The following is a 17400-nucleotide window of genomic DNA, read 5'->3' as shown; positions in this document are numbered from 1 at the left end:
ATTTCTCCATAAAGAAGTTTGCAATTACGGGACTTAGGGGGCTTCCCATAGCCGCGCGATCCGTTTGCTCATAAAACTGTTCATTCCACTTGAAGTATGTGGTCGTCAAACAACACTTAAACAGCTCTAAAATATCGGCAGGAAAAATTCGATCCAGCTGTTCCAATACATCATTAAGTGGAACCATGGTAAACAGCGATACCACATCGAAGCTGACCAATATGTCCTCCGGCTGGACCACTATGCCATTCAATCTGCTGATGAAATGTGTCGAATTCTTTATATAAGAGTCCGAACGGCCCACGTGTGGTTTTAACAGCGTAGTCAAAAACTTGGCTAACGAGTAGGTTGGCGAACCAATGGCACTTAGTATCGGTCTTAACGGCACATTTTCTTTATGAATTTTGGGCAATCCATAAAGCCTCGGTGGTAGCGCAACCGAATTGCAGAGACCTTTCTGTACACTCTCTTCAATGGAGGACTTTTTTATTAACCGCGACACAGTTCTGAGAACGTTGTTAGTGGGGTCCTTATTCAGCTTCCTATATGCTTGCGGATCCAGTAGATCAGTAATTTGCATGCTTTCCAGCCAGGGAACCACAATATTCGTTTCGAGGAGACGCAAGTACTAGCGGCCACAAGCGGATATTATGAAAGGCTCTACAGAGAGGCAATCGAAATCGCTAAACACACAAACAATATCAACCGAAAGGAGGAGGGCGCGAAATTAAACGGTATATGGATGCCGGTGCTAAAGAAGATGTGTACCACCCGTCCACTACTGGGTGATGGCAACGGCGATCGACGGCGACGGACAGCGACCAACTGCACTGACGTTTTCAAAACACGCCGCGGCGCGGGAGCGCGCGGACACGGAATTTAGCGGCAGTCAGTAGCGAGCCAGTGTGTGTTGGACCTTCCATCGAGCTACGGACCCCCTTGAAGATGTCTCCCGCAGTCGGAGACGAAACGTTGGGAATCAACACAGAATTCATTAACCGACCACGGCATAACAGCCCAGATAATTATAATGGACATGATATTTCCGGCCGTGAAAGTCTACATTTTGGTCTCTGAAATCCCCAGATTTTACTCTCCGTGGAAGAAGACGAGTAAGCAAACCAGAGAGAAGTTGGAGAGAGAGAGAGAGAGAGAGAATGCACTAGGATTTGCTGAAGATCTGCCCAGGGGCAATTGACAGCAGAAAGCAGGGAAAAGAACCCAGTGGAAGAGGATCTCCATAGCTGAGTATGATGACATAAGTAAGTGGTGGTGTGTCCTCCTCCTACCTCCACCCCCGGTCCCTGGTCCCTAGTACCTAGTCCCTAGTCCCTAGTCCCTGGTCCCTAGTCCCTAGTCCCTAGTCCCTGGTCCCTGGTCCCTGGTCCCTAGTCCCTGGTCCCTAGTCCCTGGTCCCTAGTCCCTGGTCCCTAGTCCCTGGTCCCTGGTCCCTGGTCCCTGGTCCCTGGTCCCTGGTCCCTGGTCCCTGGTCCCTGGTCCCTGGTCCCTGGTCCCTGGTCCCTGGTCCCTGGTCCCTGGTCCCTGGTCCCTGGTCCCTGGTCCCTGGTCCCTGGTCCCTGGTCCCTGGTCCCTGGTCCCTGGTCCCTGGTCCCTGGTCCCTGGTCCCTGGTCCCTGGTCCCTGGTCCCTGGTCCCTGGTCCCTGGTCCCTGGTCCCTGGTCCCTGGTCCCTAGTCCCTGGTCCCTGGTCCCTAGTCCCTGGTCCCTAGTCCCTGGTCCCTAGTCCCTGGTCCCTAGTCCCTGGTCCCTGGTCCCTAGTCCCTGGTCCCTAGTCCCTGGTCCCTGGTCCCTAGTCCCTGGTCCCTAGTCCCTGGTCCCTGGTCCCTGGTCCCTAGTCCCTGGTCCCTAGTCCCTAGTCCCTGGTCCCTGGTCCCTGGTCCCTGGTCCCTGGTCCCTGGTCCCTGGTCCCTAGTCCCTACCGCCCAATTACTCACATCCCTGACCTCGGAGACGGCGGGCAGCAGCTCGTCGGTGCTCATGGGCGTTCGCGGGCTGGGCGACGGTGCCTGCTGGTGCGCCTGCGCCGCCTGCTGCGGCTCCTGGCGCAGCTGCAGCTGCTGCTGCTGCTGCTTCTGCTGGATCTCCAGCAGCTGCTGCTGCTGCAGCTGCTGCTGCTCCTGCTGCTGGGCCAGCAGCTGCAGCCGCCGCTCCTCGCGCTGCTGGTTCTCGCGCTCGAACTTCCGCATGCTGAAGCTCATCGAGCGGGACGAGGAGGCGCTCGAGTGGATGGACGCCAGGCTGGGTCTCCGGGAACCTGCGGGCCGGAAGCGGGGAACCGCCGGTCAGCAGGCGGCCTTCGTGCAGTCTCTAAAGCTACACTGCTAACAATCTCAGCTCACGTGTCGTATACAGCTCATTTGCAATACCTTCACTAATATACTGCAAAAAAAATAGAGGGTGAACCGAAACTGAACCAACGAACTTTTGAGGGGGTGGGATCTAAAGTGCATACCTTAAGACCATGCAGTACTTGTTCATTTTCGCTACTGTCAAACATCTCTTCTACTGAAGAAGCGTTTACAGCTCTTAAGGTATGTGTTTTAGAGCCCATGGTTAGTGGACTTTTTTGGTTGATACTACCACCTCTGAAAGTTTGTTGGCGTGGTTCTGCTTCATCCTGTACATTGACCAGTTTGTTGGTATGGGTATTTTCCGCAGGAAGTATATAAGTAATCATTATTCGATGATTGCCAGAGAAGATTTTCATCACTAAAAATCAATATTGGCAAAGGAATCGGATTATTTGTCGAACACCAACTAAAGTAAAATGCTGGTGACGTAATCCAGTCGAATTGAATCAAGCAGTGCTGATGAAATTATATTCAGAAGTGAGATTATAAAAGAACTGTGTGATTTCTGCTGTCTGGGCAGCAAAATGATTAATAAAGGCCGAAGTAGAAATGATATACGATGCAAACTGGCAGTAGCAAAAGAAGCATTCCTGAAAAGGAGGATTTTTTTTTAACATAGACTATAAATTTAAGTTCAAACACGGACGATAAACAGTTCAGACAAGGAGAGAATAGTGGCTTTCGAAATGTGATGCTACTGAGAAATGATGATTAGATGGGTAGGTCATAAAACTAGTGAGGAGTCACCGAGTCTAACTGGAGAAAGAAAGAAATATTTTGCACAGATTGAAACAACATATCCTGAGGCATCAAGAAATAGGTTCCTTATGAACGGAAGTATGGAGGACAGGGGATAAAAACTGTAGAGGGAGAACGACAATTAAGTCCTGTAATCCGCTACAAGTGGGCGAAGGTTCCAGTTATTATGTAGAAACTAAGATACTTGTGCAAGGTAGACTAGCAAGGAGATGTGTATCAAAGTAGTGTTCAAACTGAAGACTTTGGTTTAACTAAGGTGCTTGTCTTGATCACGAGGAGTAGCTGCCAACTGGTTCATATGATTCTTTAGAACAGACAGCAAACGGTCATTCTCCACAGTGATAAGAACAGCTAAGACGTGGAGTCCGATCAGGACACAGTTAAGTGGAGGATGCCTCAGGGGTCAGTGCTGGGACCATACTGTTTCTCTACATACTAATGTAGCAGATGATCCTAAAATATTTCTGATTGCTGATGAGACTAACCTGGTAGCGAAGGATGCTGAGTGCAGCATAGGCAATGTATTAAACAGTGCAGTTCAGTACATAAGTGCATGGCTTGTAGGAAATAAGTTGTTGTTTAATAACGGTAAGACTCGTTTTTTACAGTTTCTAACACGTTTTGATTACACAGGATGGGCATATGATTAGTGAGTGTGGACAGTCCAAATTCGTAGGTGTTCAGATGGATGGTAAGCCATGTGAATAATTAATGGCTGCCTCAGTAGAATGGTTCAAATGGCTCTGAGCACCATGGGACTCAATTGCTGAGGTCATCAGTCCCCTAGAACTTACAACTACTTAAACCTAACTAACCTAAGGACATCACACACATCCATGCCCGAGGCGGGATTCGAACCTGCGACCGTAGCGGTCTCGCGGTTCCAGAGTGTAGCGCCTAGAACCGCACGGCCACTCCGGCCGGCTGCTTCAGTAGAGTTCTATGTCGCACATACTTGTAATTGGTAACAATAACAGGTGTAGCACAGTTTAAAATTGTAACATGTACTTCTATTTGTTTGCTTCATGGTTCGATTGTAGCAAGATCTACAAGTTTATACATCACTGCGCGAGATGCTTCTAGTCTAATCTTATCTTCACAGTGTTCAGTTTCGCACGACAGATGTTTAGGGACCGAAAAATACTCGCTGAATCCACTTTGGATATCTGGTCTTGTGATTGCGTAACTTCACGATACTTTTAGGATTTTTTCATAGACAACCACAACTTTAAAGTGCGTCATGTTTATGTAATGAGCTGCTGATAAAAACGAACTATATACTTGTTCAAGACAGAAATGAATTAAAGACATTAGCTGCCAGTGAGCACTGATTTACATAAATGGGGCAAGTGGAACATTTGCGCCAGACCACGATTAGAAACGGGGTGTCCTCCTTACTGGGCAGATGCCCTCGCCACTTCGCCGTCTGGACACAGCGGGCTACCCTAGCACACCTCCCGTGACATCCAAATTGTCCACTTGTACCACTCACTGCTGGTGTAGCGACCCTGCTCATCAGCTTCACTATTTGTGGCATCTTGACGATTCCTGTAAGAGTTCGAGCTTGTGTGCGTCTGCTCTGAAGAGATCATTGCTGTAACTATATTGGTAGTGTCTCTTCCTTCAGATATGACCTGTGTGACCTGATTCATAGCGGCTGCAGGATCAAAATGGTGTTTGTTCTTTCGGACATGTCGGAAAGAACAGACACCACACGTATAATTCCAGCAATGACGGCCAATGATCCCTTTAGTGAAGATGCACGTCAAGCTGGAACTCTTACGGGAATGGCGAGACGCCACGAATAATAAAGCTGATGAGCAGGGACACTACATCAGTAGAGTTTGGTATAAATTGACAATTTGGGTCTGATACGAAGCGTGGTAGGGTAGTCGTGCAGGTGTGGTGATGTCCAGATGGCTTAGTTTCAGTCTATGAGTAATTGGTAGACCCGGGTTCGAATCCTGGTTTGGCACAAATTTTCAACTTGCGCCATTGATACACATCAAAACAGGAACAAAATGTTGTGTGTTCTTTCGAACATGTCTGAAATAACGGGCATCAGACGTATATATTTTGTTACCAGATTGGGGTGAAACACTAATTGTAATGCAACATAAGGCCCATCGTATACACGCTGTCCGGTCAAAAGTATTTGGACACCCGTCTAAAGACAAGAACGGCCTAACTGTAGGGTTCATGAAAACAATCATCCTTCCCACGTCCCATATGCCACTGCAATGCGAAAGGATTCCAAGTACGTGGTTCTGTGTGAAGTTCCCTCTGCCACGCACTTGACAACGGTTTGCCGGGTACGAATATCGAAGTGATACCACTGATGCAGAAGAGCGTGCGGGCTCGTGTCGTCCCGTATAGCCCCCCGCGCGAATCTCATTTGCCGCAACGCACAGTGGATCGGATCGGCGAGCGGTCTGTTTTGACGCGCAGTGAATCCGGCGGTGCCAGGCGGCGCCGAATGTAATCTGTCCCCCAGCGCCGCTGTGACGTGACACATCGATTAGGTTCGCCACCGCAGCCGTAAATCACTGATAGCCCGCTAATACCGGCCAGAGGCTTCACCGTAACCGTACCATCAGGTTCGAGCCGCGCGCTCTCCCCGCTCGGTGGCTCTGAGGCACCCTGCGGAACGCTGCTCCGAGTGACGGCGTCAGAGCTGGTGAGCTGCCTCGCTGCCATTCCTTCTCAAATACCTACACTGCTAGACACGGAAAGTCCAACACCAGGAACGATAACAAACCACGAGATTTTATTTATCATCCCTGTTCCATTCCGTGTTGTTGTTGTCGTCGTAGTTGTCTTCAGTCCAAAGACTGTGTTCATGCAGCTTTCCATGATAATTTATCCCTTGCAAGCCTTTCATCTCCGAGTAACTACTGCGGCCAACATCCTTCTGCTTACTGTATTCATCTCTTGGTCTCCCTCTACCACTCCCCCCTCCCCACACACACTTCCCTCCGGTACTAAATTGGTGATCCCTTGATGTCTCGGAATGTGTCCTATCGACCCTTCTTCTAGTAAGGTTGTGCCATAAATTTCTTTTCTCCCTAATTCTGTTCAGTGTCTCCATCAGTTACGTGATCGACCAACCTAATTTCCAGCATTCTTCTGTAGCACCTCGTTTCAAAAACTTCTATTCTCTTTCTGGTTGAACTGTTTATTTCAAGATTTTAAACATGGCTGAAACAGCAACTGTTGAAATTCTTCAAGATAAAGGATGACAGCCAAAACAGTTGCAGGATAAAGATATATTAAAATTCTTGACCAAGATTTCGGTATATATAAATATACCTTCGTCAGAAGTCTTGTCTTATTGGGATTTTACGTATTTTTGATGTTTGCTGTTTGTGATTTTCGACCTGTGTGTGTGGTTAATTGACTAGTATGTTTTTATTGACAACGACAGATGGTTTCGTTTTACTGTAACATTTTGGTTGATTTCGCTAGTATTAACTCTCTAGAGTAAATTGATTCCTTAGGATGGATAGGATGTGTGACTGCTGTGTACGGACGCAGGAGGAGCTGGCCACTGTTCGCGAACAGCTGAGCGTGTTGATGGCCACGGTCAGCCGTCTTCAGGCTGCTGCCTCGGAGTGTAGCGGCAGTGGGGAGTCTGGTGCGTCGCATGGTACACCCCACGTGTTACATGCCTCACCCACTGTCCCTGCCGTCGAGACATCTTCGCGGTTACCGGGCGCGGTTGGGCCACCCTCTCCCCAAGGGGAGTGGCGGATTCAGCGGCGTTCGCGGCGCACGAGGCGGATGGTAAATGTGGAGGCTGGCCGTGTGGCATCGCCCGCTCTGCCTGTGAGTGGACATTTGGCTGCTCCTTCAGCAAGGTCCGAGCAGGCACACGGGGGGGGGGGGGGGGGGGGGTATATTAGTTATTGGGAGTTCCAACGTTAGGCAGGTGATGGAGCCCCTTAGGAAAATAGCGGAAAGGTCGGGGAAGAAGGCCAGTGTTCACTCTGTCTGCTTGCCAGGGGGTCTCAAAAATGGTTCAAATGGTTCTGAGCACTATGGGACATAACATCTGAGGTCATCAGTCGCCTACAACTTAGAACTAATTAAACCTTACTAACCTAAGGACTTCACACACATCCATGCCCGAGGCAGGATTCGAACCTGCGACCGTAGCGGTAGGTCGGTTCCAGACTGTAGCGCCCAGAACCGCACGGCCACTCCGGCCGGCCCGGGGGGTCTCATCCGAGATGTGGAGGAGGCCCTGCCGGCGGCCATAGAGAGCACTGGGTGCACCCGACTGCAAATTGTTGCTCATGTCGGCACCAATGACTCCTGCCGTCTGGGTTCAGAGGTCATCCTCAGTTCGTACAGACGGTTGGCGGAATTGGTGAAGGCGGAAAGCCTCGCTCGCGGGGTGGAATCTGAGCTAACTATTTGTAGTATCGTTCCCAGAACCGATTGCGGTCCTCTGGTTTGGAGCCGAGTGGAAGGCTTAAACCAGAGGCTCAGACGATTCTGCGAAGATCTGGGGTGCAAATTTCTCGACCTCCGCTATCGGGTGGAGAAATGTAGGGTCCCCCTTAATAGGTCAGGCGTGCGCTACACTCCGGAAGCGGCTACAAGGGTAGCGGAGTACGTGTGGAGTGCACATGTGGGTTTTTTAGGTTAGAGAATTCCCTCCCTAGGCCCGACAAGACGCCTCCTGAGACGCGGCAAGGTAGGAGTAGTCAAAATGCAACAGGGAATAACAATATTAATGTGCTAATAGTAAACTGCAGGAGCGTCTATAGAAAGGTCCCAGAACTGCTCTCATTAATAACCGGTCACAACGCCCATATAGTACTAGGGACAGAAAGTTGGCTGAAACCAGACGTAAACAGTAATGAAATCCTGAACTCAGATTGGAATGTATACCGCAGAGACGGGCTGGACAGTAAAGAGGGAGCCGTGTTTATAGCGATAAGAAGTGCAATAGTATCGAAGGAAATTGACGGAGATCCGAAATGTGAAATGATTTGGGTGAAGGTCACGGCTAAAGCAGGCCCAGACATGGTAATTGGATGTCTCTATAGGCCCCCTGGCTCAGCAGCTGTTGTGGCTGAGCACATGAAGGATAATTTGGAAAATATTTCGAGTAGATTTCCCCACCATGTTATAGTTCTGGGTGGAGATTTTAATTTGCCGGATATAGACTGGGGGAGGCTCAAACGTTCATAACGGGTGGCAGGGACAAAAAATCCAGTGAAATTTTTTTAAGTGCTTTATCTGAAAACTACCTTGAGCAGTTAAACAGAGAACCGACTCGTGGCGATAACATATTAGACCTTCTGGTGACAAACAGACCCGAACTATTTGAAACAGTTAACGCAGGACAGGGAATCAGCGATCATAAAGCGGTTACGGCATCGATGATTTCAGCCGTAAATAGAAATATTAAAAAAGGTAGGAAGATTTTTCTGTTTAGCAAAAGTAACAGAAAGCAGATTACAGAGTACCTGACGGCTCAACACAAAAGTTTTGTATCAAGTACAGATAGTGTTGAGGATCAGTGGACAAAGTTCAAAACCATCGTACAATATGCGTTAGACGAGTATGTGCCAAGCAAGATCGTGAGAGATGGAAAAGAGCCACCGTGGTACAACAACAGAATTAGAAAACTGCTGCGGAAGCAAAGGGAACTTCACAGCAAACATAAACATAGCCAAAGCCTTGCAGACAAACAAAAATTACGCGAAGCGAAATGTAGTGTGAGGAGGGCTATGCGAGAGGCGTTCAGTGAATTCGAAAGTAAAGTTATATGTACTGACTTGGCAGAAAATCCTAAGAAATTTTGGTCTTATGTCAAAGCGGTAGGTGGATCAAAACAAAATGTCCAGACACTCTGTGACCAAAATGGTACTGAAACAGAGGATGACGGACTAAAGGCCGAAATACTAAATGTCTTTTTCCAAAGCTGTTTCACAGAGGAAGACTGCACTGTAGTTCCTTCTCTAGATTGTCATACAGATGACTAAATGGTAGATATCGAAATAGATGACAGAGGGCTAGAGAAACAATTAAAATCGCTCAAAAGAGGAAAGGCCGCTGGACCTGATGGGATACCAGTTCGATTTTACACAGAGTACGCGAAGGAACTTGCCCCCCTTCTTGCAGCGGTGTATCGTAGGTCTCTAGAAGAGCGTAGCGTTCCAAAGGATTGGAAAAGGGCACAGGTCATCCCCGTTTTCAAGAAGGGACGTCGAACAGATGTGCAGAACTATAGACCTATATCTTTATCGTCGATCAGTTGTAGAATTTTGGAACACGTATTATGTTCGAGTATAATGACTTTTCTGGAGACTAGAAATCTACTCTGTAGGAATCAGCATGGGTTTCGAAAAAGACGGTCGTGTGAAACCCAGCTCGCGCTATTCGTCCACGAGACTCAGAGGGCCATAGACGAGGGTTCACAGGTAGATGCCGTGTTTCTTGACTTCCGCAAGGCGTTCGATACAGTTCCCCACAGTCGTTTAATGAACAAAGTAAGAGCATGTGGACTATCAGACCAATTGTGTGATTGGATTGAAGAGTTCCTAGATAACAGAACGCAGCATGTCATTCTCAATGGAGAGAAGACTTCCGAAGTAAGAGTGATTTCAGGTGTGCCGCAGGGGAGTGTCGTAGGACCGTTGCTATTCACAATATACATAAATGACCTTGTGCATGACATCAGAAGTTCACTGAGGCTTTTTGCAGATGATGCTGTGGTGTATCGAGAGGTTGTAACAATGGAAAATTGTACTGAAATGCAGGAGGATCTGCAGTGAATTGACGCATGGTGCAGGGAAATGCAATTGAATCTCAATGTAGACAAGTGTAATGTGCTGCGAATACATAGAAAGATAGATCACTTATCATTTAGCTACAAAATAGCAGGTCAGCAACTGGAAGCAGTTAATTCCATGAATTATCTGGGAGTACGCATTAGGAGTGATTTAAAATGGAATGATCATATAATGTTGATCGTCGGTAAAGCAGATGCCAGACTGAGATTCATTGGAAGAATCCTAAGGAAATGCAATCCGAAAACAAAGGAAGTAGGTTACAGTACGCTTGTTCTCCCACTGCTTGAATACTGCTCAGCAGTGTGGGATCCGTACCAGATAGGGTTGACAGAAGAGATAGAGAAGATCCAACGGAGAGCAGCGCGCTTCCTTACAGGATCATTTAGTAATCGCGAAAGCGTTACGGAGATGATAGATAAACTCCAGTGGAAGACTCTGCAGGAGAGACGCTCAGTAGCTCGGTACGGGCTTTTGCTAAAGTTTCGAGAAGATACCTTCACCGAAGAGTCAAGCAGTATATTGCTCCCTCCGACGTATATCTCGCGAAGAGACTATGAGGATAAAATCAGAGAGATTAGAGCCCTTCTTTCCACGAACAATACGAGACTGGAATAGAAGGGAGAACCGATAGAGGTACTCAGGGTACCCTCCGCCACACACAGTCAGGTGGCTTGCGGAGTATGGATGTAGATGTATGTATTTCACCGCCTACGTTACGCGAGATTCTCGCGCATTACACTAGTACCCTCTCTCGTTAGATGTGTTCCATAGCGCAAGCTTCATCTGTTTGACAGTAGGACACAGGTAAATTGGTTCCATATTTTCTATTTTACATAGATGTTTTTAAATGGTCTGATATGTTTTATTTATTAAGACAGAAGGTTTGAATTAGCACAACTTTTAATAATTTTGATGTGCTTGTGTATGTGTCCATGGATTTTAATATGCCCGAGTGTCTGGCACATACCATAAGTGCCCTCTCTCGTCGAAACCATCTGCCCTAGTGCTTTCACACTCTCGTCACGATAGTTCATAGGCGAAGTACTGGTGCTAAACTGTTCGCATTGACCCTGTGCCCATAGTCATGTTGTACAAATAGAGAAGATGTCTTAATCATTGACGACGCCTTTGGCACAATTGTTTTATTAATCTACATTACATGATGTAATTTTAGTAAGTAAGTAAAAGATTTCGGGCCTGTATTACTCTGGTAATTTCACTGTTACCTAAGCTTTAGTGTTCTTCATTTCCGATGCTAAGGTTTTGCTAATGAAAGTGTCTTCCTGTTCAGGATTTTTTACTTCTGATGAAGGTATATTTATATATACCGAAACCTTGGTCAAGAATTTTAATAAATATCCTGCAACTATTTTGGCTGTCATCCTTTATCGTGAATAAACCGTTTATCGTCCATGTTTCACTTCCACACATGGCTGCAGTACAGACAAATACCTTCATAAAAGACATCCTAACACTCAAATCTACATTCCATGTTACCAAACTTCTTCAAAAACGCTTTTCTTGATATCCTCTCTACTTCGACCATCTTAAGTTATTTTGCTACCCAAATGGCAAAACTAATACTACTTTTGTGGTCTCGTTTTCTAATTTAGTTCCCTCATCATCACTCGTCTTTATTCGACTGTCCTTCCTTTGCTTTTGTTGCTGTTCATCTTATACCCTTTTAAGACACTGTCCATTCCGTTCGACTGCTCTTCCAAGTCCTTTGCTGTTTCAAACAGAATTACAATGTCATCGGCAAACCTCAAAGTTTTTATTTCTTCTCCCTGAAAGCTAATTCCTACTCCAAACTTTTCTTTAGTTTTCTAAAAAAGAATGCAAAAACTGGTAGAAGCCCAACTCAGGGAAGATCAGTTTGGTTTCCAGACAAATACTGTCCCTACAACTTATCTTAGAAGATAGGTCAAGGAGAGGCAAACCTACGTTTATAGCATTTGTAGACTTAAATAAAGCGTTTGACAGTGTCGACTGGAATACTCTGTTTCAAGTTCTAAAGGTGGTGGGAGCAAAATACAAGGAGCAAAAGGCTATTTAGAATTTATACAGAAAGCAGATGTCAGTTATAAGAGTCGAGGGGTATGAAATGGAGGCAATGGTTGAAGAGGGAGTGAGACAGGGTTGTAGCTTATCCCCGATGCTATTCAGTCTGCATTTTTAGCAAGCAGTAAAGGAAACAAAAGAAAAATTTCGAGTAGGATTTAAAGTCCAGGGAGGAAAAATAGAAATTCTGTGGGTTGTCAATGACATTGTAATTCTGACAACACAGGACTCTGAAGAGCAGTTGAACGGGATGGACAGTGTCTTGAAAGGAGTATATAAGATGAACATCAACAAAAACAAAACAAGGATAATAGAATGTAGTTAAAGTAAATGAAGTGACGCTAACGGAATTATATTAGGAAACGAGGCGCTTAAAGTAGTAGATGAGCTTAGCTATTTGGGCAGCAAAACAACTGACGATGGTCGAAGTAGAGAGAATATGAAATGGAGTCTGGCGATGGCAAGAAAAGCGTTTCTGAAGAAGAGAAGTTTATTAACATGGAATATAGAATTAAGCGTTAGGAAGTATTTTATGAAGGTATTTGTATGGAATATAGCCATTTGTGGAAGGGAAACATGGACGATAAACAGTTTAGCCAAGAAGAGAATAGACGATTTTGAAACGTGGTATTGCAGAAGTATGCTGAAGATTAGATGGATAGATGACGTAACTAATGAGAAAGCACGGAAAAGAATGTGGGAAGAAAAGAAATATGTGGCACAACCTGACTAGAAGAAGGAATCGGTTGATAGGATACATTCCGAGACATCAAGGTTTGGAGAGCAATATGGGTGGGGTGGAGGGAGGGGGGGGGGGGTCGTAAAAATGATAGAGGGAAACCAAGAGGTGAGTACAGTACCCAGATTCAGAACGATGTAGGGTGCATTAGAAGAGATGAAGAGGCTTGACAGAGTAGCAAGGAGAGCCGCTTGAAACGAAGTCTTCAGACTGAAGACCATAACAAGAACGACAATAATGTGGGTTATGTTTCTGACTCTTCCCGGAAAGTAGTCTCTTGTAATTTCAGTAGGAACCTGTCTATGATGCACAACGCATCTCTTGTAGTGCCTGCCACTGGAGTCTATTGAGCATCTGTGTAACTCTCTCACGCCAACTGAAGACCCCCTGAAGTAACTCGCCGCTCTTCGTTGGCTCTCCTCTATCCCTTCCATCAGTCCTACCAGGTAAGCGCCCCAGACTGACATACAACACTCTAGGATCGGTCGAACAAGCGCCTTGGAAGCTACTTCCTTAGTAGGTGAGTAGCATTACCTTAAAATTCTTCCTATGAACCAGAGTCATCTGCTTTCCCTACTATTTGTTTTAGGTGGTCATTCCACATAAGGCCGGTGCAGATGATTGCTCCTAGATATCTTACGATAGATACACTTCACAGCAGTTTCTCATCAGTTGTGCAGCTGTACAGTAATGAATATATTAATATAGGAATATATTAAATTTATTTACGTTCAGGGTCAACTTCCGTAGTCTGCACCATTCATCAATCCTATATACGTCAATCGGCAGATCGATACTGTCTTCCAGCGTTGCAGCCTTCTCATAGACAACCACATCATCTGCGAATAGCCTTAAAAACTTTCCTACCATTCAACTAATGATTTATGTATAAATTGTAAACACTATCAGTTCTGTCACACTCCTCCGGGCTACTGTCGAAATTGCCTCTGCATCTGTCGATTTTGACAGCAACATGTTCAGTTCTATCTGCAAGAAAGTCTCGAGTCCAGCCGCATATCTGGTCCGATTCTCGGTAAACTCTCACCCTTTTCACTAATCGTCATTACGGGACAGTCTCAGATGCTTCCCTGGAGTCAATCTGAGCGCGATGTCTACGGCGCAGTTATGTCATGGTGAAAGAGTACAGCATGAAGAAATTTGTAGGTGATTTGGAGTTACAGAGGAAGTGATATCGGTAGCAGAGTTATCCTCTGCCAACACTAAAGTGGCTCGGTCAGTGTAGATGTACAGTATACGTAGAACGGACGTTTTGATTCGTTTTCTGTGGTGTAACTACCAGTCAACTGCATACAAACAGCATATCTGGTCAGAAGTATCGGGTCATCCCTACGCCATGCGGAACTGACGGAGAGGTGGTCCCACCTGTACAAAAGGAAGCGGGGGCGTACTGTGTTGTCAGTAGAGAAGCAACGACAGCTCTGTGGCTTCGAACGTGGGCTAGTAACTGGATATCGCCTGAGTAACAAATCCATGAGGGGCGTTCCAACCTTTCTGTAGCTATGCAAGTCTACTTTTGGTCATGCGACTGTGGAGCCCAGACACGAAGGAACAACCGTAATTAAACCAGGATTACTGAGACATCACAACCAGCGGACAGCGACCAACCAGTACTGCAGAGGATCGTTGTAAAGATCGCACGAAATCAGCGGTAGGAATCGCTTTGCAGTTCCGAAGCGCCAGCAGCAGTGCAGCTGCGTGCGGAGCTGAAGAGAACGGGACACAGTTCTCGAGCAGCTACTCATGAGCCACGCATTTTTGTAGACGTGCTAAGCGAAGCGACTGGACAGTGCGTGATTTGAAATGAGTGATGAATCAGCGCCATACTCTGTGGCTGCCCGATGGGGGATTTGTGTTTGGTGAACGCCTGGAGACTGTTACCTGCCATCATGTTTACCGCTAACAGTGAAGTACGTTATGGCGAAAGGTTCAAAATGGTCCAAATGGCTCTAAGCACTATGGGACTTAACTACTGGGGTCATCACTCCACTAGACTTAGAACTACTTAAACCTAACTAACCTAAGGATATCACACACATCCGTGCCCGAGTCAGGATTCGAACTTGCGACCGTATGAGCAGCGCGGTTCCGGACTGAAGCGCCTAGAACCGCTCGGCCACACCGTATGTCGAAAGGGCGTTTTTCGTAGTTAGGGTGTGGTCCCATTATTGCGCATAAGGCATAGTGTAGACTTTCGTCAACAGGTACGAATGAAGAGTAATTTCTAACATGTAACGGGCTTTATCAGTATTGTCTTTTTAAGGTAGACCGTGGGTGAAATTTCAACCCATTTAAATGGGGACTTAATCTCGAAGTTAAAATAACAAATGCATTTATACTAATTGGGGCAATATTTCATGGCAATAGGTCTTCAGTCTTGACCACATTCAGAAACCATTACGCGTTTCAGTCTTATACCATTTCCAGAGGATCTAGAAAAGATCTAGCATACGTGGGGAAGAAAGCAATGTACTGTTTAAGATGAGCAGGCGTACACCGAGGACAAGCAAACAGAATGCAATGCGGACATAGCAGAACTTCTTATGTTTTGGGTAGGTGTCAGCTCTGCTATGTTCACACTGTATTGTACGAGTATTTTGTTCTTGTCGATGTACACTTGTCATATTTACATCCAAATCATTGCTCTGTTTCTGATGTATGCTTCATATTTTTTATGATCCTTTGTAAATGGCGTAACGCAGAAATGCGCGAGGATTAGTTAAAGTTAATAAAGAACTGCCGTCAGACTAAGGTTTCGTTATACTCGTAGGACGGAAACTGGCCAGGTGTGATTAGGACTGTCGTAATCAGGGTTCCGCACAAACTTAATTATGTTATACAGACAGTTCGTCTATTACGGGAATCGAAAATCTCGAAGACTTTTGCCTGACATAGATATTGATACTGGCAAGATTTCAGTCGCAGAGATTCCAAGATTGTCGAGAATGTTTTAATTTCAGTAATATAAATGTGACACAAAGTCACGCAAGAGCCAGGCGACCATTATCATCATAATCAGTAGTTCTGCATTCAAATGGTAAAAGTAAAAAATCAGGCAATGAATGACTTTATATTACGCATTTCGGAATTTATCAGATATCCGGGAGCGATTAAGCGCGCAGATATGTCAGGTTGTATGTGAAACAAACATTCGCTGATAAATTCTGAATCACGTCATATGAGCAGTTCAAATGGTTCAAATGGCTCTGAGCACTATGGGACTTAACATCTATGGTCATCAGTCCCCTAGAACCTAACTAACCTAAGGAAATCACACAACACCCAGTCATCACGAGGCAGAGAAAATTCCTGACCCCGCCGGGAATCAAACCCGGGAACCCGGGCGTGGGAAGCGAGGACGCTACCGCACGACCAATACGAGCAGTAAAGTCATTCCTTGCCTGATGTTTGGCTTTTACCATTGCGACCCAGTCAGCCTGAACGCAGAACTACTGATCGTTATAGTTTTAAGATTGACGTCGGATGACAAAGAAATTTTTTTTCGTGTGATATAATTACAAATCAACAATTTTCATTTTTCTTCCTTTCTTGTGCTGTGGAATCTTGCTTCTTGCCGTCTCATGATTCTAGGTTAATGTACCGTATAGCTTTTAATCACTGAGTTTTGCTGCTTGCCAAATACTGATTACAGGTCAACGGGAAGTATCGTCTAGGTTTTTGTGGATGAGTTTGCGAGTATCAAAACATGTGACGTAAATTGCCGTAGCTTTTGATTGCGTTGACTTAGAAGCTTCTATGTCTTACACAACCAAGGAACCATAGACCTCACTATGCGACATATATTTCAAACTGATACGTCTGACTGTTTCGGACAAAATGGGGTTTTAACAGTCGGACAGACACACAGATAGACGGACGAACAACAAAGCTATCCTAGAGTGATTCTGATTTTACCGTTTGAGGTACGGAATCCTAAAATAGAAAAAAAACTACCGCGTCTCAAAGCATTTATGCCGTATGTTTCTACAATATTTCATACTGAAGTCAGTGGCGGCTTGTAAGCACACATTAGCAGTTATTTTGCAAATTGCTTGTTTTGGGTTTCTGCTTTTGTTATTCATTTTCACCCGTGTTAGTGTTCGCTATTAATTATGATACACCCCTCATAGTTACGTGTATGTCGATACACTTTGGCCGCGTTATTGCGTGTGATTCGGTCCTCAGCGATTTCGATTTCTATTGTCGCAAGGCTGTGTTCTGTTGACAGAGAACGGTAACAGGGCTACTTAAACGCTGATCCGTGTTTGCAGCTGGTGCGTGCGCACGCAACGCGACTATCTTTAGCTTCACTGTTTGCGGGAGCCTGCGACTAATTCATACTCTGTGATAAATGCAAGAGGTGTGCGTGATAGATAAAAATCGATGGAAACAGCTCTTACCGCGATTTGAGATTAACATGTTTCCTCTTCGTTCCTGAATTAAACGTGCAAAACGGAACAATTTTTAATTTTGATACGAATCTAATGCGATGTCCTTGTGCACACACTGTGTAGAAGCTAGACGCTCTATTGATCCGCGCGGGTATTCTGAGACGAGAACATTCTTTCTCATGCTATATTCAGCAGCAGAGGTTCAGGCGTCCACTGAATCTTCAGCAACGGCGTTTAAATTGTTAGCAGCTTGCAT

The 17400-nt window shown here is 45.7% G+C and overlaps 1 protein-coding gene across 1 annotated transcript in view; it reads right to left on the bottom strand.

Annotated features, from left to right (window-relative positions):
• Window positions 1–17400, bottom strand: part of LOC126428349 (uncharacterized) — a 657372-nt gene that overhangs the window by 15962 nt on the left and 624010 nt on the right. Inside the window, exon 6 of the mRNA XM_050090281.1 lies at window positions 1963–2273. Within this exon, the coding sequence (XP_049946238.1) occupies window positions 1963–2273 (311 nt within the window). The remainder of the gene's footprint in view (window positions 1–1962; window positions 2274–17400) is intronic.

This window comes from Schistocerca serialis, chromosome 12 (assembly GCF_023864345.2).
Source record: "Schistocerca serialis cubense isolate TAMUIC-IGC-003099 chromosome 12, iqSchSeri2.2, whole genome shotgun sequence".
In the NCBI taxonomy this organism is placed as follows: Eukaryota; Metazoa; Arthropoda; class Insecta; order Orthoptera; family Acrididae; genus Schistocerca; species Schistocerca serialis.
This window is presented reverse-complemented; position numbering and strand designations above follow the sequence as displayed.